The sequence below is a fragment of the Dysidea avara genome, chromosome 3 (assembly GCF_963678975.1).
Source record: "Dysidea avara chromosome 3, odDysAvar1.4, whole genome shotgun sequence".
NCBI classification, from domain to species: domain Eukaryota; kingdom Metazoa; phylum Porifera; class Demospongiae; order Dictyoceratida; family Dysideidae; genus Dysidea; species Dysidea avara.
In genome coordinates this window covers 42,661,629-42,684,143 of record NC_089274.1, presented here as the reverse complement: position 1 = coordinate 42,684,143, position 22,515 = coordinate 42,661,629, and the positions used below count along the sequence as shown (strand labels likewise).

Genomic DNA, 22,515 nt, shown 5'->3' with positions numbered 1-22,515 from the left:
TACGCAATCGAGATTAGCTAATTTTAAATTTTTTTATTTTATTATTATTATTATTATGCTTGCCACGCCTACCAGATAAACCACTTGGGGTAATGCTTTGAAAATCGCTGTACAGATGGAGTTATCATCTTAGAAAGGCTCTTCAATGGTGTAGAAGAATTAGACTTAAAGCCACGGAGTTATAACACGAAATCCAACTTGGTGTAGCAAGTGCGAGATCGAGATACTCTAATAGAGCAGTCATCCTAATAGAGCAGTCACCCTGAACAGAATTCAAGAGATCAGTTAGAAATAAGTAACCTGTATAGAGATCAGCTACAAACAAATCACCCTGTAGAGAGTTCAGCTACAAACAATTCACCCTGTTCAGACATCAGTTAGAAGAAGTTTTCTTGTAGAGAGTTCAGTTACAAACAAATCACCCTGTTGAAAGATCAGCTAGAAGATGTCACCTTGTAGATACTTCAGTTACAAAGAAACCACCATGTAGAGAATTCAGCTACAAACTAGTGACCCTGTAGATACATCAGCTAGAAGAAGTTACCTTGTGGAGAGTTTGGCTACAAAGAAACCATTCTGTAAAGAGCTCAGCTGCAAACAAATCACCTATACAGAATTCAGCTACAAACAAATCACCCTGTAGAGAGATCAGCTAGAAGAAGTTACCTTGTAGATAGTTCAGCTACAAACAAATCATCCTGTAGAGAGATCAGCTAGAAGAAGTTACCTTGTAGATAGTTCAGCTACAAACAATTCACCCTGTACAGAGCTCAGTTAAAAGAGGTTTCCTTGTAGAAAGTTCAGCTACAAACAAATCACCCTGTAGAGAGATAAGTAAGAAGAAGTTACCTTGTAGATCGTTCAGCTACAAATAATTCACCCTGTAAAGAGATCAGCTAGAAGAAGTTACCTTGTAGAGAGTTCAGCTACAAAGAAACCATCATGTAGAGAATTCAGCCGCAAACAAATCACGTATAGAGAGTTCAGCTACAAACAAATCTCCCTGTAGAGAGATCAGCTAGAAGAAGTTTCCTTGTAGAGAGTTCTGCTACAAACAAATCACCCTGTAGAAAGATCAGCTAGAAGAAATCACCTTGTAGAGAGTTCAGCTTCAAAGAAACCATCATGTGAGAGTTCAGGTACAAACAAATTGTCCTGTAGAGAGATCAGCTAGAAGAAGTTACCTTGTAGAGAGTTTAGCTACAAAGAAACCATCATGTAGATAGTTCAGGTACAAACAAATCACCCTGTAGAAAGATCAGCTATAGAAGAAATCACCTTGTAGAGAGTTCAGCTACAAAGTATCTATCATGTAGAGAGTTCAGCTACAAACAAATCACCTGTAGAGAGTTCAGCTAGAAACAAGTCACCCTGTAGAGAGATCAGCTAGAAACAAGTCACCTTGTAGAGAGTTCAGCTAGAAGAAGTCACCTTTTAGAGAGTTCAGCTACAAAGCAACCACCATTAAAGAGTTCAGCTGCAAAAAACTCAATCACCTTGTAGAAAGATCGGCTAGAAGAAGTTACCTTGTAGAGAGTTCAGCTACAAAGAAACCACAATGTAGAGAGTTCAGCTGCAAACAAATCACCTGTAGAGAGTTCAGCTAGAAACAAGTCACCCTGTAGAGAGTTCAGCTAGAAGAAGTCACATTGTAGAGAGTTCAGCTACAATGAAACTTCCATGTAGAGAGTTCAGCTGCAAACAAATCACCCTGTAGAGAACTCAACTACAAACAAATATGCAGTGTAAAAAGATCAGCTAGAAGAAGTTACCTTGTAGAGAGTTCAGCTACAACGAAACCACCATGTAGAGAGTTCAGCTACAAACAAATCACCTGTAGAGAGTTCAGCTAGAAACAAGTCACCCTGTAGAGAGATCAGCTAGAAACAAGTCACCTTGTAGAGAGTTCAGCTAGAAGAAGTCACATTGTAGAGAGTTCAGCTACAAAGAAACCACCATTTAGAGAGTTCAGCTGCAAACAAATCACCCAGTAGAAAGTTCAGCTATGAACAGATCACCCTGTTGAGAGTTCAGTTAGAAACAAGGAATCCTGTAGAGAGATCACCTAGAAGTATCGCCTTGTAGAGAGTTCAGCTACAAACAAATCACCTGTGGAGAGTTCAGCTACAAACAAATCACCCTGTAGAGAGATCAGCTAGAAGAAGTTACCTTGTATGGATTTCAGCTACAAACAAATCACCCTGTAGAGAGTTCAGCTACAAAGAAACCATTCTGTAAAGAGCTCAGCTGCAAAGAAATCACCTATACAAAATTCAGCTACAAACACATCACCCTGTAGAGAGATCAGCTAGAAGAAGTTACCTTGTAGATCGTTCAGCTACAAACAATTCACCCTGTAGAGAGAGCAATTAGAAGAAGTCACCTTGTAGAGTGTTCAGTTACAAAGAAACCACGATGGAGATTTCTGTAATCAATATATGTGACCAGATTTGCGAAAAGGGGTCTTCCACACACATCCAATTCCGTAAACGTTGAAGTCCATAACTCAGTGTTCAAGTAACATATTAACCTGAAAATTTCACCATGTATTCAGCTATAGTGGTGCTCACTACTGCCCAAATATAAAGGCAATAGCTCTTTCCAATCTGAAGTTATCAATTGTCAAACTTGGCAAATTGGATGTGTGTGTGGAAGACCCCTTTTCGGAAATCCGGTCACATATGTATTATACAGTATATATAATTTGTACATTTACTGATAAAATATTTAAAGTACATCTACTTCATCTTTTCTTCTTCCTGTAGTAAAGAAAAAAACATAGGTTAAAAATGTCCCAAAGCTGGCCATAGGCCGGCTTTGGGGTATACAAATACAAAAAGAAATGAAATCTAATCCAAAACAGCCAAGCTGTAAAAAAAGTGTGCGGCCCTCAGAAAGGCTATGGTGAAAAAAGATGTGAAATCCAAGGTGGCGGCCAAGAAATGGCTGTGATGGTAGGTTAATGGTAAAAATTTTAATAATGACAATTCAGGTAAATTTTGTGAAGCGACACAAAAATTCACCTGAATTGTCGTTATTAAAATTTTTACCATTAACCTACCATCACAGCCATTTCTTGGCCGCCACCTTGGATTTCACATCTTTTTTCACCATAGCCTTTCTGAGGGCCGCACACTTTTTTTTACAGCTTGGCTGTTTTGGATTAGATTTCATTTCTTTTTGTATTTGTATACCCCAAAGCCGGCCTATGGCCAGCTTTGGGACTTTTTTAACTTATGTTTTTTTTCTTTACTACAGGAAGACGAAAAGATGAAGTAGATGTACTTTAAATATTTTATCAGTAAATGTACAAATTATATATATAATACATATGTGATCGGATTTGCGAAAAGGGGTCTTCCACACACATCCAATTTGCCAACTTTGACAATTGATAACTTCAGATTGGAAAGAGCTATTGCCTTGAAATTTGGACAGTGGTGATTTCTTTGCAGCTGAACTCTCTACATGATAGTTTCTTTGTAGCTGAACTCTCTACAAGGTAATTTCTTCTAGCTGATCTCTCTACAGGGAGATTTTTTGTAGCTGAACTATCTACAAGGTAACTTCTTCTAGCTGATCTCTCTACAGGGAGATTTGTTTGTAGCTGAACTCTCTACAGGTGATTTGTTTGTAGCTGAATTCTGTACAGGTGATTTGTTTGTAGCTGAATTCTGTACAGGTGGTTTCTTTGTAGCTGAACTCTCTAAAAGGTAACTGATCTTTCTACAGGGCAATTTGTTGCTGGCAGAATTTTCTACAGGGTGATTTCTTTGCAGCCGAACTCTCTACATGATGGTTTCTTTGTAGCTGAACACTCTACAAGGTAATTTCTTTTAACTGATCTCTCTACAGGGTGATTTGTTTGTAGATAAACTATCTACAAGGTAACTTCTTCTAGCTGATCTCTCTACAGGGTGATTTGTTCGTAGCTGAATTCTGTACAGGTGATTTGTTTGCAGCTGAGCTCTTTACAGAATGGTTTCTTTGTAGCTGAACTCTCTACAAGGTAATTTCTTCTAGCTGATCTCTCTACAGGGAGATTTTTTGTAGCTGAACTATCTACAAGGTAACTTCTTCTAGCTGATCTCTCTACAGGGTGATTTGTTTGTAGCTGAATTCTTTACAGGTATTTGTTTGCAGCTGAGCTCTTTACAGAATGGTTTCTTTGTAGCTGAACTCTCTACAAAGTAACTTCTTCTAACTGATCTTTCTACAGGGTGATTTGTTTGTAGCTGAACTATCTACAAAGTAACTTCTTCTAGCTGATCTCTCTACAGGGAGATTTGTTTGTAGCTGAACTCTCTACAGGTGATTTGTTTGTAGCTGAATTCTGTACAGGTGATTTGTTTGTAGCTGAATTCTGTACAGGTGGTTTCTTTGTAGCTGAACTCTCTAAAAGGTAACTGATCTTTCTACAGGGCAATTTGTTGCTGGCAGAATTTTCTACAGGGTGATTTCTTTGCAGCTGAACTCTCTACATGATGGTTTCTTTGTAGCTGAACACTCTACAAGGTAATTTCTTTTAACTGATCTCTCTACAGGGTGATTTGTTTGTAGATAAACTATCTACAAGGTAACTTCTTCTAGCTGATCTCTCTACAGGATGATTTGTTCGTAGCTGAATTCTGTACAGGTGATTTGTTTGCAGCTGAGCTCTTTACAGAATGGTTTCTTTGTAGCTGAACTCTCTACAAGGTAACTTTTCTAGCTGATGTCTCTACAAGGTAGCTAGTTTGTAGCTGAACTCTCTACATGGTGGTTTCTTTGTAACAGAACTTTCTACAAGGTGACTTCTTCTAGCTGATCTTTCAATAGGGTGATTTGTTTGTAGCTTCACTCTCTACAAGGTAACTTCTTCTAGCTGATCTCTCTACAGGGAGATTTGTTTGTTACTGAACTTTCTAAATGATGGTTTCTTTGTAGCTGAACTCTCTACAAGTTAACTTCTTCTAGCTGATCTCTCTGCAGGGTGATTTGTTTGTAGCTGAATTCTGTACAGGTGATTTGTTTGCAGCTGAGCTCTTTACAGAATGGTTTCTTTGTAGCTGAACTCTCTACAAGGTAACTTCTTCTAACTGATCTTTCTACAGGGCAATTTGTTCGTGGCAGAATTTTATACAGGGTGATTTCTTTGCAGCTGAACTCTCTACAGGTGATTTGTTTGAAGATGAACTCTCTAAATGATGGTTTCTTTGTAGCTGAACTCTCTACAAGTTAACTTCTTCTAGCTGATCTCTCTACATGGTGATTTGTTTGTAGCTGAATTCTGTATAGGTGATTTGTTTGCAGCTGAGCTCTTTAAATAATGGTTTCTTTGTAGCTGAACTCTCTCAGGGTAACTTCTTCTAGCTGATGTCTTTACAGGGTCACTAGTTTGTAGCTGAATTCTCTACATGGTGGTTTCTTTGTAACTGAACTCTCTACAAGGTAACTTTTTCTAGCTCATCTTTCTACAGGGTGATTTATTTGTAGCTGAATTCTGTACAGGTGGTTTGTTTGCAGCTGAGCTCTTTAAAGAATGGTTTCTTTGTAGCTGAACTCCCTACAAGGTAACTTCTTCTAGCTGATGTCTCTACAAGGTCACTGGTTTGTAGCTGAGCTCTCTACATGGTGGTTTTTTTGTAACTGAACTCTCTACAAGGTGACCTCTTCTAGCTGATCTTTCTACAGGGTGATTTGTTTGAAGCTGAACTCTCTACAAGGTAACTTCTTCTAGCTGATCTCTCTACAGGGAGATTTGTTTGTAGCTGAACTCTCTATAAGGTGATTTGTTTGTAGTTGATCTCTCTGCAGGTTGATTTGTTTTAGCTGAACTCTCTACAGGCTGATTTGTTTGTAGCCGATCTCTCTACAGGGTAATTTGTTTGTAGCTGAACACTCTACAAGTTGATTTGTGTGTAGCTGATCTCTCTGCAGGTTGATTTGTTTGTAGCCGATCTCTCTACAGGGCAATTTGTTTGTAGCTGATCTCTCTAAAGGGTGATTTTTTTGTAGCTGACCTCTCTTCAGGGTGATTTGTTTCTAGCTGATCTCTCTACAGGGTGATTTTTTGTAGCTGACCTCTCTTCAGGGTGATTTGTTTCTAGCTGATTGCTCTACAAGTTGATTTGTTTGTAGATGAACTCTCTACAGGGTAATTTGCTTGTAGCTGAACTCCTTACTTTGTGTCTAGTTTGTAGCTGATCTCTCTACAGGGTGATTTGTTTGTAGCTGAACTCCTTACATTGTGTGTAGTTCCTAGCTGATCTCTCTACAGGGTGATTTGTTTGTAACTGATCTCTCTACAAGTTGATTTGTGTGTATATAGCTGATCTCTCTGCAGGTTGATTTGCTTGTAGCCGATCTCTCTACAGGTAATCTGTTTGTAGCTGAACTCTCTATAAGGTGATTTGTTTGTAGCTGATCTCTCTGCAGGTTGATTTGTTTTAGCTGAACTCTCTACAGGGTGATTGCTTGTAGCTGAACTCCTTACATTGTGTCTAGTTTCTAGCTGATGTCTCTACAGGGTGATTTTTTGTAGCTGAACTCTCTTCAGGGTGATTTGTTTCTAGCTGATCTCTCTACAGGTAGATTTGTGTTGATTTGTTCATTGCTGATCGCTCTAAAGGTAATTGATTTGTTGCAGTTGAACACCCTGCAAAGTGTTTTGTTTGTAGCTGATCACTCTAAAGGGTAATTTGTTTGTAGCTGAACTCTCTCCACAGTGACTTGTGTGTAGCAGAATTCTGTGTAACTGAATTCTCTAGAGAGTGACTTAATTGTAGCTGAATTCTCTACACAGTGCATGACTTGTTTATAGCTGAACTTTCTTCAGTGTGACTTGTAATGTTCTGAATCTCTGTAGTGGTATATTTGCTTAACTCTCCACATGGTGACTGTCTTCTTGCTGAACTGTCTATAAGATTAACTGTTTGCAGCTGAACTCCCTACAGAATAACTTGTGATGTAATAAAATTCTATAATGGAGTAAATAAATTAGCCGAATGTTCTATTAGGGTGACTGTTCTATTAGAGTATCTCGATCTCGCATTTGCTACACGGAGTTGGCTTTCGAATCATAACTCAGTGGTTTGTAATCCGATTCTTCTGTACTACTGCAAGGACTTTCTATGAAGATTATTCCAGCTATACACCGATTTTCAGCTCATTGCTCTAAGCGGTTTGCCTAGTAGGCGTGAAAACTAATACTTTTTTATTCATAAATATCGATCGCGTAATTGTGACACAGGTTGGGTTTTGTGTCATATCTCCGTGGTCTTTATCTCGATTCCTTTCAAACCACCAAAAGGCACTCCTACGATGGTTACTCCATCTACATAGCAATTTTCAACTCATTCCATGAAGCGGTTTACCCTGTAGGCGTGACAACAAATCGATCTTGTTTTACGCGAATAATCGGTCATAACTCCTGAACCATTCATCGGATTTGTACCAAAGTTGATGCTAGGATTCGCCTTTGGACTCCCTTTCTGTGTGCCAAATTTCAAGGTGATCGGAGTATGCGTTTGCTTGTTATAGCAATTTTTGCAAGTGTGCGAAAAGACGAAGAAGAAGAAAAAAAAACGAAGAAAAAAAACGAAACTTTGGCAGCTCGTATCTCGGAAATGGCTGGAGCGATTTCCTTCAAATGTGGAATGTAGACTCCCTTGGCTGGCGGGCAACTGTGTAGCAAATTTGGTTTCAATCAGATAAGTGATCACCGAGATACAAAGGTGTGAAAATGACGTTTTCGTTCTTCCTGTCAATATACTCACGGTGTGGCGCGCCGGCTTCTTGGGCCGCACGACACACTACCGTGTGTCTTGATACATATATTATTACTAATACATATATTACTTGATTGCAACTAATCTCTCTACTGGGTGACTTGAAATGTAACTGTCAACAGTCTCTACAGGGTGAATTGCTTGTAGATGAACTCTCTACAGGATTCTCTCTACAGGGTGACTTGTTTCTAGCTGGACTCTCTGCTGGGTTATCTGTTGTAGTTGAACTGTCTACAGGGTGATTAGTTTGTAACTGAACTCTCTACAGGTGATTTGTTTGCCATTGAACTCTCTACATGATGGTTTCTTTGTAGCTGAACTCTCTACAAGGTAACTTCTTCTAGCTGATCTCTCTACAGGGTGATTTGTTTCTAGCTGAATTCTCTACAGGGTGATTTGTTTGCAGCTGAACTCTCTACATGGTGGTTTCTTTGTAGCTGAACTCTCTGCAAGATGACTTCTTGTAGCTGAACTCTCTACAGGGTTATCTTTTCGTAGCTGATCTCTATACAGGTTCCTTGTTTCTAGCTGATCTCTTGAATTCTCTTCAGGTGATTGCTCTATTAGGATGACTGTTCTATTAGAGTATCTCAATCTCGCACTTTCTACACCAAGTTGGATTTTGTGTTATAACTCTGTGACTTTAAGTCTGATGCTTCTACACCATTGAAGAGCCTTTCTAAGATGATTACTCCATTTGTACAGCGATTTGCAAAGCATTACTCCAAGCGGTTTTTCTGGTAGACGTGGCAAGTAGTCGTTTTTTTCTATTATTAGCTAATCTTGATTGCATAATTGTTACACACTGTTGGTTTTTTCATTGTATCTTTATGATTTTTAGCTCAATGTCTTTCAAACCACAAAAGGTTTGAGGTTCAATTGGTAACCTATTCATCCACCGATTTTCAGCCTATTGCCGTGAGCGGTTTACCCTGTAGGCATGACAACATATTGGTGTTATTTTTCGTGAATAATCGCTAATAACTCTTTGCCTGTTTATTGTATTCCAGCCAAACTTGGTACTATGATGCATCGTTATACCCTCTGTCTGTGTGCCAAATTACAAGGCAATCGGATATGGAGTTCACGTTTTATGGCAGTTTTTGTAAGGTTACGGAAAGACGAAGAAAAAGAAGGAAAATGAAGAAACTAAGCCAATTTTTAAAGTCGCATATCTTGGGAACACTTGAAGCGATTTTGTTCAAATTTGGTATGTGGTGTACTGAAGTTGGCGGGCATGACCACAGCAAAACTCGTCTTGTTTCGTTAAGGCAGCACAGAGCTATGGAGGTGTGAAAATCACGTTTTCTTTCTTCCTGTCAATATACTCATGGTGTTGCACACCTGCTTCTTGGGCCGCACGACACTTGATACTTTCCAAATTCCACCATGTGTTTAAGTATGACAATAAATTGTTAGTTTCAATGCTATATGTTTCTGTCACAGGATTCTCCAGCTCGAATTGTTTTCGTAAACATGTACTCGGTGAATGCAACACAGTTGATATGTAGAGTAAGCAAAAATACACATAGTTGTGTGTGATTAAGGCATGTAATGCATGTGTGTTTGCTGTGTTTGGAAGGGACTAGCCATAGTACGGATTATACCATACCAATTAGGCATTGTATGTTCTGATTTGTAAACACTCCTCAAATGTTATGTTTATGGTGGATCCTTTTAGGTGAATGGTCAGGGATGACTATAGAAATGAGACAATCACATAATGGATATGTTGACAGTTGATCCCCATGCCTCAGCCGTACACAGGAGATAGTCATACTTAAGGCCTACTGTTTATACTCAACTTTCATTACATGGCAACCCAACTACACAAGTGCACAGTAGGGATATAACACCATTACGCTTTGTTGTCAGCTATGTTCAACCCGTTACACAGCAGTATGAATCAAGAATTGTTTGAAAAGTACCTCTGATATCAAAATAGCCACTATGACAAATACGGATGATTTCTGTTACGAAGGGAAGCCATCACGTGCTATCACCAAATCAACACTTTTCACTGTCAGCAAAGATGAATGGAACACAAAGGAAGACACTGGTAAGTCCATGAAGAATGCATTGTACGTACTGTGGTATGCCAAAAGGCACCTGTCGGGCCGAAGCGACGTCAAACAGTGAAAAAATCAAGCCCGTAGCCTTAGCCGTTATCGAGTTACACTTGTCTGAAGGCATCAGTCAGTCAGTCAGTTAATTACTTACTCAGTTAGTAGAAAATTCCATTAAATAAATTATTTTTAAAATTCTGTAGCAACTTGTTGAAAGTGTTTTGGGTCGATCTGAAAGCTTGTTTGGGCTTAGTTTCACCTAACCAATACTGCCTGACCGTCGTTAGGGGAAATTGAGGCTGTTTTTTTGGGTGATATTTATTTCGTGGGCCACGCCCACTCCTTTGTGGTCCCTACTATACACTACTACTGTAGTGTATGATACCAGTTTTATCATAGCAGGCATACTTACTATACACAAGTACACAAAAAATTTGGAATTTTCAACTAGAGTAGGGACCATAGCACATCGATATAAAGTACTGAAACGAGCTGGAGTAGTGCACAATATTAAATCACAGTAAAACAATAAGAAGTGTTATCTCTACTGTGCTATCCCTACTGTGCTCAAGATACCATATTGGAAATGCACAGTAGGGATATAGCTTAAGAAACCAATTAATGGCACGTTTATTCCCTCCATACGTCCCTTCTCATCAGAACATTCCTGGAGCACGATTTATGGTAGAGGTATTCCACTTGACTTGGTCTTCCTGTGTACCAAGTTTGGAGTCAAAAGGTGCTTCCCCTGACTAGTAACAGCTGAGAATGTGAAAAGTCGAAGTAACCATTTATTAGAACCATGGCTCAATCACCGGAACTCCATAGGCTTGCGTGTTTCCTGATCATGGCTTCGCGCTGTAACCTCACAAAAATCTGAAAAAAATCCTGTACAGTTATGACAGTCTAACTGACATCCATGTAAAATTTCAGCACATCAGATCGTGTAATGTATGAGTTACGATTTTTTTTACTATAACTGCACACATAAATTACTTAATAATTAAACACACAATGGTCATTTAAGGGGCTCTACAGTATTTAATAGTGAAACAACCAGCTCCCAACCAATTGTAACAGGACTGTAGCCAGACTTTTATCTGGGTAGGTTCTTTTAGAAGAAAAGTGTACCTTTTTATATGGCATGATTCATAATGTGCACATGCAGCATGGAAACTAGAGGGTCTGCAGGCATGCCCCCCCAGGAAATTTTTGAAAATAGATACTAAAAGGTTGAATTTAGTAGCATTTTAGTCAATAAAATTAGGTAAGCTCAAGACCAGCTGTATGGATGACATCTGGAAAAATATTTCTACTGCTACTGTAATTATACCATCTGTACATGCATGTGTCTAAATATAATTTGTCACAGTGAATAAGAATGGGAAAGATTGAGCACTCTGTCATGATCAACAGGGGCAGTGGAGCAGAACAAAGAGTATCTTAAACAATGAAATTTACACATTGCATGGAGTTGAAAGCATGGATGCTATTCATGGGCTCTGCATGGAGGGGGCTTGTCCACCAAAATATTATTATTTTAATGAAATATTTATATTTTAATGGAAGTAAGTTTAGACAATCTCAATATGTTTTTGTAAATAATTCAAGTGGTTACATATAGCTTTTAAAAGAAAATGTTATTGTGACTGTTCTATTAGAATGATTGTTCTATTAGAGTGGTTGACTGCTCTATTAGAGTATCTCGATCTTGCATTGAATTTAATACAAGTACTAAATGAGCTACTAGGAGCACTTAATTTAGCTTCTTATTAGTGGTATTTAGTAAACTATAGCTAATGGACTTTTGCTACCAAAAATTTGGACTTGTATATAAAAATTGTGGACCTTTTTTCCAAGAAAGCGGTTCTTCAGAACCCCCCGAACTCCCCTGGCTACAGGCCTGTGTAAATCCTTCTCTTGGTTCTGTTCTTGCTCTCTTTGTGGTTTCTAGATTCTTTGTAGGGAAAGCATGGTGGCATACTTGAACTCTAGTCATGGAGATGAATATTAGGTTTCCTATGCTTCTCAACAGTTGGCTAGATGGTAGTACACTATTTTGGACTACGTTCTCACCAATCTTTTCCTTCATTACACCCGACATATATCATCTTAGTCTAACTGGCAAGTTTGACACTTGCAGTACCATGTTTTTCTGTGGAAGCTTCAGTGATCACTGGCCTTGATCATGGCTTAGCTTGTTTACTTCATTGTTTGGTTACTAACAGTGAAGTAAAAATTAACAGTAGACTGTCATGGGCTTTCAAGGTGATGAAGAGAAAGCGCCATTGATGGTGCAGGCTAAACTTGCTTCTGAAAAAAGCCCTAAATCTACAGTACGGAAGTTGTACAAACTGTTAACCTTTGTCCATTAGAATTACAACCTTTAAAAAACATACCACACTCTTTGTCAACCATGCACTTCTTTGTACCATGGAATTCCACCGTTTTTATCAGTATAACACCCATCTGATAATTGAAGCATGCGTTTTCGGTAATTGAGCCCATCTGATAAATGGTTGCTTATGCTATCACTTCTTATTGTTTTACTGTGATTTAATATTGTGCACTACTCCAGCTTGTTTCAGTACTTTTTATCGATGTGCTATGGTCCCTACTCTTGTTGAAAATTCCATGTACTTGTTTGTTAACTTTTTTTGTAAATAATGATATTATTATGACAGGTGAACCACGGATTTTCGAGAGAGGGATAGGCGACTAAGCGTTCACCGTGTATATCCGCCATTGATTGTGGTTGAAGCACTCCTCGGTATTGATTAAATCTATGTGGACAGGATAGCAGTTTGTGGTTTAGTCATCTTACAGTTGATTTCAACCACCTTGTGGTATTGCAGTTGATATACGGAAGTCTTCACAATACTATCAAGTTTTGGACAGTATGCCATTGAAGAATCCTTCTCGCATAACAGCGTTTGTGTTGAAGTCGATATATCATGGAGTAGTATTTTAAGGAATTGAGATGAGACTGCCAAAGGGCATTAATTAATTGGAATAATAAAATGAAGTACACCATGCAAAACTATGTTACTTCAGGGTTATTGTGGCATTGTTTGGCAGTCGAAAGTAAACTTACCATCAACACAACAAGTAGACAAAAAAAATCGTGTCAACTGAGATTAAAATGTTTGATGGCAGCAACAACTCACCACAAGACTTACAAAGTTGTCTAGAGCAGAAGACATGCACCACTTTGGCTTCATGGATTCACCAGAGGCAGAGTGTTTCAGGGAGTGCACTCATTTCTAATCCCTGTACTTGAATATCTATGGGTGAACCCATGTATACTGCATCTGAAATGGTGTCGTTTGACCCAGTTATATCAATTATCATCTGAAAAGTGAAGTATCCATTACTCTTCGTTGTCAGCTATGTTCAACCCGTTACACAGCATTTCTAATCAAGAACTGTTCTAAAAGCACCTCTGCAATCTGCGCATACCAAAAGAAAGAAATGGTGCTGCGTGCCCCAGTTATATCAATTATCGTCTGAAAAGTAAAGTATCCATCACACTTCATTGTTGGCTATGTTCAACCCGTTACACAGCAGTACGCAAGAACTGTTCGAAAAGCACCTCCGCAATCAAAGTAGTCACTATGAAAAATATGGATGATTTCTGTTACTGAAGGGAAGCCATTACATGCTACTGCCAAATCGACACTTTTTCTGTCAGTAATGATGTATGGGACACAAAGGAGGACACTGGTAAGTCCATGAAGAACGCATTGTACATACTGTGGTATGCCAAAAGGCACCTCTTGGGCTAAAGTAGCATCGAACAGTGAAATAATTAAGCCCATAGCCTTAGCCGTTATCGAGTTACATTTGTCTGGAGGCATCAGGCAGTCAGTCAGTAGAAAATTCCGTTACAAAACTTTTTTAAAATTCTGTAGCAACTTGTTGAAAGTGTTTCTGGTCGATCTGAAAGCTTGTTTGGACTTAGTTTTACCTAACCAATACTGCCTCATTGTCGTCAGGGAAAATAGAGGCTGGTTTTTGGGTGATGTTATTTTGTGGGCCAAGCCTACTGCTTTGTGGTCCCTACTATACAGTACTATCATACTGTATGATACATTGCTATTATTTTGTGTAGTATGATTTAAAGCACAATATAGCTGCTATACATGTTGTTAGAGTATGCACATTGCACCAGTGGTACAGTGATCCCTCACTACCTTGCATTGAAAGATCATTCAACTGTCCAAATAGATACCAAATAATACAAAAATTTAGTAAAAGTATCTTTTAAATTTTAGTTCTTCTGTTTACCTGTAGAAAAAAAACCCCATTAAAATACAGATACAATGTCTAACCCAAAGCAGCCAAGCTGTGGAAAATGGTGTGGCCCTGCTAGTATGAAAAAGATATGGTATCAAAGGTGGCAGCCAATTAGTAATGGCTGCAATGATATTACAATGTCAATTAGTGTGTACAAATTAATTGACATTTTACTTGGCAGCTGTCTGTGATATTACATCATTTTCGTACTAGCAGAGTTGCACCTTTTTGATGATTGGCTGTTTTGGATTAGATTTATATCATACAGTATGGTAGTACCGTAAATAGAAGTTAATAATATCATACAGTATGGTAGTACTGTATATAGAGGTTAATAATATACAGTATGGTAGTACTGTATATAGAGGTTAACCCTTAAACGCGCATGAAACTTTTAAGGAATTAGTCCTGAATGCGCACAGAACATTTATGGAATGTGTGTTTACACAAAACAAACTTATATGGTGAGGTAAGACAGCCTTTCCTAAATCTATTAGCCTAAAACCATATATCAGTAGAAAGCTTATTCATTGATCTACTTGGGGAAGGCTAAATAACCACTGTAACAACAATCGCTTACTTGTTATAAAGCGAAGAAGATCGATGTCTCCCACCACATTCTTCGCTTCAATCATAGTTTCGATTGTGGGTTTAGTCATGTGAGCTATATATGGCCTGATTCGCCATTGAATGGCCATTCGAATAGTACTTGTTTGAAGCAAATCGGACGAACTGTCAAGGAGTTATGAATCATTTTCTAATGGTATGTAATATTTTTTTTGTGGTTAGTTGTTGAAAATTATTTTCACGGCGATTTTTGGTCTTATGCTTTGGTCATAGGGTAAACCCCTAGGTATCATTTTAATGCTTATTACATCACGAGTAGAATGGCACAAGTTACAAAGCCATATGGTAAATGCTTCAAAAGTTACAGCGCTTTGTTTACAACCATGCGTAAAAGCCTATATATAGGCTTATGCGCTTTCAAGACCATGCGTAATCTGCCTATATATAGGCTTATGCGCGTTTAAGGGTTAATAATATCATACAGTATGGTAGTACCATATATAGAGGTTAATAAAATTATACAGTATGATAGTACCGTTTATAGAGGTTAATAATATCATACAGTATGATAGTACCGTATATAGAGGTTAATAATATCATACAGTATGATAGTACCGTATACAGAGGTTAATAAAATCATACAGTATGATAATACTGTATATAGAGGTTAATAATATCATACAGTATGGTAGTACTGTATATTAGAGGTTTGCACTTTTTCACAAAAAAGATATCCACCATAAACCAGCCTCACAATTTGCCAAGCCCAAAAGTGCTTTCAGTATGACCCAAAATGCTTTCAGTAAGTTTTATTTAGAGGATACCTGACTGACTAACTAAATGACTGACTGATCTACTTGCTCACTAGCACCTTCAGACAAGAATAACTCGATTACGGCTAAAGCTATGGGCTTGATTATTTCACTATTTGATGTTGCTTCAGTCTGCAGTATATACAATGCATGCATCAAGGGCTTACTTTTGTCCTCCTTTGTATCCCTGCTGATAACTCAAGGTGTCAATTCACAGTAGTGTGTAATGGCTTCCCTACATTTGTAATGGGAGTCATCTGTATTTTCCATAGTTTGCTGGATTGATTGCAGAGGTGTTTCTCATAGTGCTCTTCATTTGTAATGCTGTGTATTGGGCTCAACAAAGCTGAAACAAGTACAAGGAAAAATTTTAAGTTTGATTAGGGATCATAAAATTAAAGGTAGTGAAACAAAGGAGGTCACCTGCACCTGAAGATATACTAGTGGATATTTAATTCCTAATTCAGTCATGGGTATAGACTGAAGTAGGGATTAAATGTCCACTAGTATATCTTCAGGTGTAGGCGACCTCCTTTGTTTCACTATTTTTTATGATCCCAAATCAAATTTAAAATTCTAAATTGTTCTTGTACTTGTATACATAGTGCGTATTCAAATATAAAATTCACATACAGTATAAAAATGAATTGTGAAAATTTTATTTTAGGCATGTGAATATGGATTGGTTTATCCCAGTTATCAGTGGATGTTTCCTGACTGGTATGTAGAGCGCTGGTGGAATGCTACTACTACAAACTGTTCAGTATCACAATTAGAGAAATTTCTGGAGCATTCATTAACATTTGGTCATTATCCTAGACTAGCTGAAGAAGATGAAGAGATAAAAAATGTTGGAAATATAGTATGTCCTGTACAAAAGATATACATATTGTAGAGTTTGTTAATGTTTTTACTACTTACTGTAGTGTACATGGTTTAGTTACCACAGATATCACATCTTATACTTAAGCCCCAATGCTGGTTGACATTTTTACTTTTGCGCTCTAATACTACACTCAGTTTACACTCTTGTTCACAGCTAAAACTTATAGAACATTCATTTCTAGAGTCTTTATGAGGTAAATTATAAGATATCAATGTTTGTGCTACTTCTAAGAAACCAGGCGCTTATCCTTGACAATAGGTTAATAGCTATGCATGAAATTTAGTCATTACAGAATACATATATGCAAGAGTTCATAATATATATACTGAGGAGAGTATGCTACTCTCATATACCCCTGTAGAAGGGCGTATCGTGAAGTTATGACGTAACATTTCTGAGTTCATCCGTTTTTCTTTGTATAATTAATGATGTCATTAGTTGAACATGGTATCGATTGAACGCATGCCTAACAACGTCGTTAGCAACCAAATTATCTCCAACTCTAAACGTTTCTCACCGAACTACAATCGTTACTTCATGGGTTAAGACCACTTAGTAGGCGTTTCTTGCTAGGCCATTCGCGAATACGACTATTCTGAGCGTCGTGAGTGAAATGGTGCTAACAATTCTTGCACTTTTAAGGCTGCTCATACGTCAGAAACCACGACATCCTGTCGTTACATCATAACTTCACGATACGCCCTTCTACAGGGGTATATGAGAGTAGGATACTCTCCTTAGTATGTATATTATGAACTCTTCATATATGTAATTAGCTAATTAGTGTAATAACAAATATTCAGTTACTGTAATTCAATGTATTCCTAATTTGTGGATCATTTTATAATTTGCTGTGCACTGTTAAGGAAGTGTAACTTTATCAAATTACTTTAGATTATTAGTAGCACGGCTAAGCAACAAATTTTGATGAAATCATTCAAAGCACCAAATTTTCTGTGGAAATTGAGTGAGGTATACTAAATTATTTTGAGATACGGTGCCACATCAAAAATCATTGCATGTTTGGAAACTATTAAAGGTTTTCTAGTTGATCAGATAACCATACAAGTGCATTTGTTTTTGCAGGATTAATGCATTTCAAATTTATAGAAAATCTTTCAAATAAACTTTTTAACACTTCTAATGGAGCCAATATTTCAGTGTGAAAGTACAGGCACAATCCAATAGAATTAGTATATTGCACATCTATGGCTTCATATACCTTGACCCTCCATGCTTCTTAACATTACAAGCTAATGACCTGGATGGACACTTCCCTTGATCAGCTTTTGGATATGACCATCCCTTGCTTGTCTGATTTTTGAAGGTTTATATTTCATGATTAGGTATGTGGGGTGCTGAAGGTGGAGGTTGTTTATAGTATAAAAATGATTCCAATTTGAGAAGGGAGCACGGAGCTACGTATGCATGAAAATTGCATTTTTTTCTTCCTGTAAATATACTCACGGTATGGCACACTAGCTTTCTTGGCCTTGATACATAGTAGAGCAACTAAGCAAAAAAATCATTTACTTTTGATAAAAGCACCAAACTTGGTGCAATAATTTGCTTGATTCATACTAGAAATGGTGCCATTAATCAAAGAACTTGACAAATTGGAAATGTATTGTGGAAGCCATAAAGTGCTCATATGCTGAAATTTTGCATCTGCATAAGATTTCTTCATTTTTTTCTTCATGTAGGGGGCTGGGAGGCTTAGATTCTTCTTTTCACACACTTTACAAAAACCATTATAAAGTGCAAATGCATATAGCTCAATTTTCGTGAGCTTTGGTACACTTTAAGAACGTATTGTGGCACAATCACGTACCAAGTTTGGTGCGAATCTGATAAATAGTTATAGAACTATGGACAACTATTTGCATTAAAATAGGCCAAATTGTTGTCACACCTACAGAGTAAACTGCTAATGGGAATAACTTGGTATGCGTATAGGTTAACCATCACAGCTCAAACCTTTTGTGGTATAAAAGAAATCGCATTGACAGCTATAGGATTACAATACCAAACAACTGTAAATCACAGGGTAAAAATACTCTAATAGAACAGTCACTGTGGGGTAAAAAAGGTGCATGAAAAATGTCGAAAAAAATTCACCAGCGTCAAACCAGGGACCTCTACTTTATAAATGAAAATTCTAGCTAAATTTCTTCTTATTCTTATTAGTACTTTACAGTGTCCAGCACTGAAGGTCTGACAGCAACATGTGCTGCAGCCTTTAATCTATATACTCAACAGTAAAAGTTCATAATTTCATCGATCTACCAATGGAAAATCTAGAACATTCTATGTGTGTTCTATTAGAAATCCTCAAAAAATGTGTGCTCTATTAGAGCATTACAAAAGTAATCAAATAAACTCTGTAGTGCAATACTATTACAACTTCTAGTATTCCATCGAATCAAAGCCAATATTATAGCCATTTTGGTACAGATCGATGGGGTAGTACACTACTATTAAGACCTACTTGTGCCAATCATCATCATCATAGTCATTATAATAAGTGCTATGCTAATAAAACTTGTGACAACAGGCTGTAAATTGTATTCTAGCATAAAAGGGGCAGGATTTGCTTTGTAAAATTGAGCAACTACAACTTATCACATTTTGCATGAAAAATTGAGATACTCTAATAGAACAGTCAGTGCAAAATCATAATAGACAAATAGTATACTTAACTTGGAAGGAATTAACTTTGTTATAAAACACTATAGCAAATAAATGCATATATATTACAACTTTATATAGCCATGAAAAAGCAAGCTCAAAATTTTAAGAGTATAAGTTGGCTTTGGTATCGGATTGGTAAATATTTTTCTGTATTGGTAGAGTACACTAGTTGGTCTTATATCATTTTCATCCCATCTGTAGATAAGAACAATAATTTGTATAAAACAAACCTCAAAGCCAGTTTATATTTGGGTATATATTTAAAATACAAAAAGAAGTATAATCCATGCAAAAACAGCCATGCTGTATAAAAAGACGTAATCTTTAAAAAGCTTTGGTAAAAAAAGTTGTGAAATCAAAGGTGGCAGCCATGAAATGGCTGCAATGATGTGGATGATAATAAATTTTAATGATGGCCTTTGTGCAAACTTTTATTATCATCAACATCATTGCAGCCATTTCATGGCCACCACCTTTGATTTTGCAACTTTTTTCACCCAGGCTTTTTGAAGGCCGCACCCTTTTTATACTGCTTGGCTGTTTTTATGTGGATCAAGACACACAGTAGTGTGTCGTGCGGCCAAAGAAGCCGGCGCGTAACACCCGTGAGTATATTGACAGGAAGAAAGAAAACGCAATTTTCGCACCTCCGTAGCTCTGTGCTTCCTTGATGAAACAAGACGATTTTTGCTGTGGACATGCCCCCCAACTGCAGCACTCTACATTCCAAATTTGAGCGAAATCGCTTCGCGCGTTCCCGAGATATTCGACTTCAAAAATTGGCTGAGTTTCTTCGTTTTTTTTCTTCTTCTTATTTTTCTTTTTCTTGTCGCACACTTACAAAAACTGCTATAAAACTCGAACGCGTTATCCGATTGCCTTGAAATTTGGCACACAGAAGGGGGGTATAAAGGCGCATCTCGGTACCAACTTTGGCTGGAATACCATAAACAGACAAAGAGTTATGAGCGATTATGCACGAAAAATAACACTAATATGTTGTCACGCCTACAGGGTAAACCGCGTATGGGAAGAAGCTGAAAATCGGTGGGTGAATAGGTTAACTATTGAACCTCAAACCTTTTGTGGTTTGAAAGAAATTGAGCTAAAAACCAGGAAGATACAGCGAAAAAATCAACAGTGTGTAACAATTACGCAATCGAGATTAGCTAATTTTTAATGTTTTTATTTTATTATTATTATTATGCTTGCCACGCCTACCAGCTAAACCGCTTGGGGTAATGCTTTGAAAATCGCTGTACAGATGGAGTTATCATCTTAGAAAGGCTCTTCAATGGTGTAGAAAAATCAGACTTAAAGCCACGGAGTTATAACACGAAATCCAACTTGGTGTAGCAAGTGCGAGATCGAGATACTCTAATAGAGCAGTCATCCTAATAGAGCAGTCACCCTGAACAGAATTCAAGAGATCAGTTAGAAATAAGTAACCTGTATAGAGATCAGCTACAAACAAATCACCCTGTAGAGAGTTCAGCTACAAACAATTCACCCTGTTAAAACATCAGTTAGAAGAAGATTTCTTGTAGAGAGTTCAGATACAAACAAATCACCCTGTTGAAAGATCAGCTAGAAGATGTCACCTTGTAGATACTTCAGTTACAAAGAAACCACCATGTAGAGAATTCATCTACAAACTAGTGACCCTGTAGATACATCAGCTAGAAGAAGTTACCTTGTAGAGAGTTCAGCTACAAAGAAACCATTCTGTAAAGAGCTCAGCTGCAAACAAATCACCTATACAGAATTCAGCTACAAACAAATCACCCTGTAGAGAGATCAGCTAGAAGAAGTTACCTTGTAGATAGTTCAGCTACAAACAAATCATCCTGTAGAGAGATCAGCTAGAAGAAGTTACCTTGTAGATAGTTCAGCTACAAACAATTCACCCTGTACAGAGCTCAGTTAAAAGAGGTTTCCTTGTAAAAAGTTCAGCTACAAACAAATCACCCTGTAGAGAGATAAGTAAGAAGAAGTTACCTTGTAGATCGTTCTGCTACAAACAATTCACCCTGTAAAGAGATCAGCTAGAAGAAGTTACCTTGTAGAGAGTTCAGCTACAAAGAAACCATCATGTAGAGAATTCAGCCGCAAACAAATCACGTATAGAGAGTTCAGCTACAAACAAATCTCCCTGTAGAGAGATCAGCTAGAAGAAGTTTCCTTGTAGAGAGTTCTGCTACAAACAAATCACCCTGTAGAAAGATCAGCTAGAAGAAATCACCTCGTAGAGAGTTCAGCTTCAAAGAAACAATCATGTGAGAGTTCAGGTACAAACAAATTGTCCTGTAGAGAGATCAGCTAGAACAAGTTACCTTGTAGAGAGTTCAGCTACAAAGAAACCATCATGTAGATAGTTCAGGTACAAACAAATCACCCTGTAGAAAGATCAGCTATAGAAGAAATCACCTTGTAGAGAGTTCAGCTACAAAGAATCTATCGTGTAGAGAGTTTAACTACAAACAAATCATCCTGTAGAAAGATCAGCTATAGAAGAAATCACCTTGTAGAGAGTTCAGCTACAAAGAAACCATCATGTAGAGAGTTCAGCTACAAACAAATCGGCCTGTAGAGAGATCAGCTAGAAGAAATTACCTTGTAGAGAGTTCAGCTACAAAGAAACAATCATGTAGAGAGTTCAGCTGCAAACAAATCACCTGTAGAGAGTTCAGCTAGAAACAAGTCACCCTGTAGAGAGATCAGCTAGAAACAAGTCACCTTGTAGAGAGTTCAGCTAGAAGAAGTAACATTGTAGAGCTACAAAGAAGCTACCATGTAGAGTTCAGCTGCAAACAAATCACCCTGTAGAGAACTCAGCTACAAACAAATCGCCCTGTAGAAAGATTAGCTAAAAGAAGTTACCTTATAGGGAGTTCAGCTATGAACAGATCACCCTGTAGAGAGTTCAGCTACAAACAAATCACCCTGTAGAGAGTTAAGTTACAAAGAAACCACCATGTAGAGAGTTCAGCTGCAAAAAAAATTAATCACTCTGTAGAGAGTTCAGCTAGAAGAAGTCACCTTGTAGAGAGTTAAGCTGCAAATAAATCACCCTGTAGAGAATTCAGCTACAAACAAATCACCCTGTAGATAGATCAGCTAGAAGAAGTTACCTTGTAGAGAGTTCAGCTACAAAGAAACCACCATGTAGAGAGTTCAGCTGCAAACAAATCACCTGTAGAGAGTTCAGCTAGAAACAAGTCACCCTGTAGAGAGATCAGCTAAAAACAAGTCACCCTGTAGAGAGTTCAGCTAGAAAAAGTCACATTGTAGCGAGTTCAGCTACAAAGAAACTACCACGTAGAGAATCCAGCTGCAAACAAATCATCCTGTAGAGAGTTCAGCTAGAAGAAGTCACCTTTTAGAGAGTTCAGCTACAAAGCAACCACCATGTAAAGAGTTCAGCTGCA

General features: G+C 37.7%; 1 protein-coding gene across 2 annotated transcripts in view; it reads left to right on the top strand.

The window, feature by feature from the left end:
• LOC136251067 (gamma-aminobutyric acid type B receptor subunit 2-like) overlaps positions 1-22,515 on the top strand; it is a 70,646-nt gene that overhangs the window by 22,493 nt on the left and 25,638 nt on the right. For both annotated transcript variants that reach the window (XM_066043450.1, XM_066043449.1), the window contains 2 exons: positions 9,216-9,281; positions 16,178-16,372. In XM_066043450.1, coding sequence (XP_065899522.1) covers positions 9,216-9,281; positions 16,178-16,372 — 261 coding nt within the window. The remainder of the gene's footprint in view (positions 1-9,215; positions 9,282-16,177; positions 16,373-22,515) is intronic.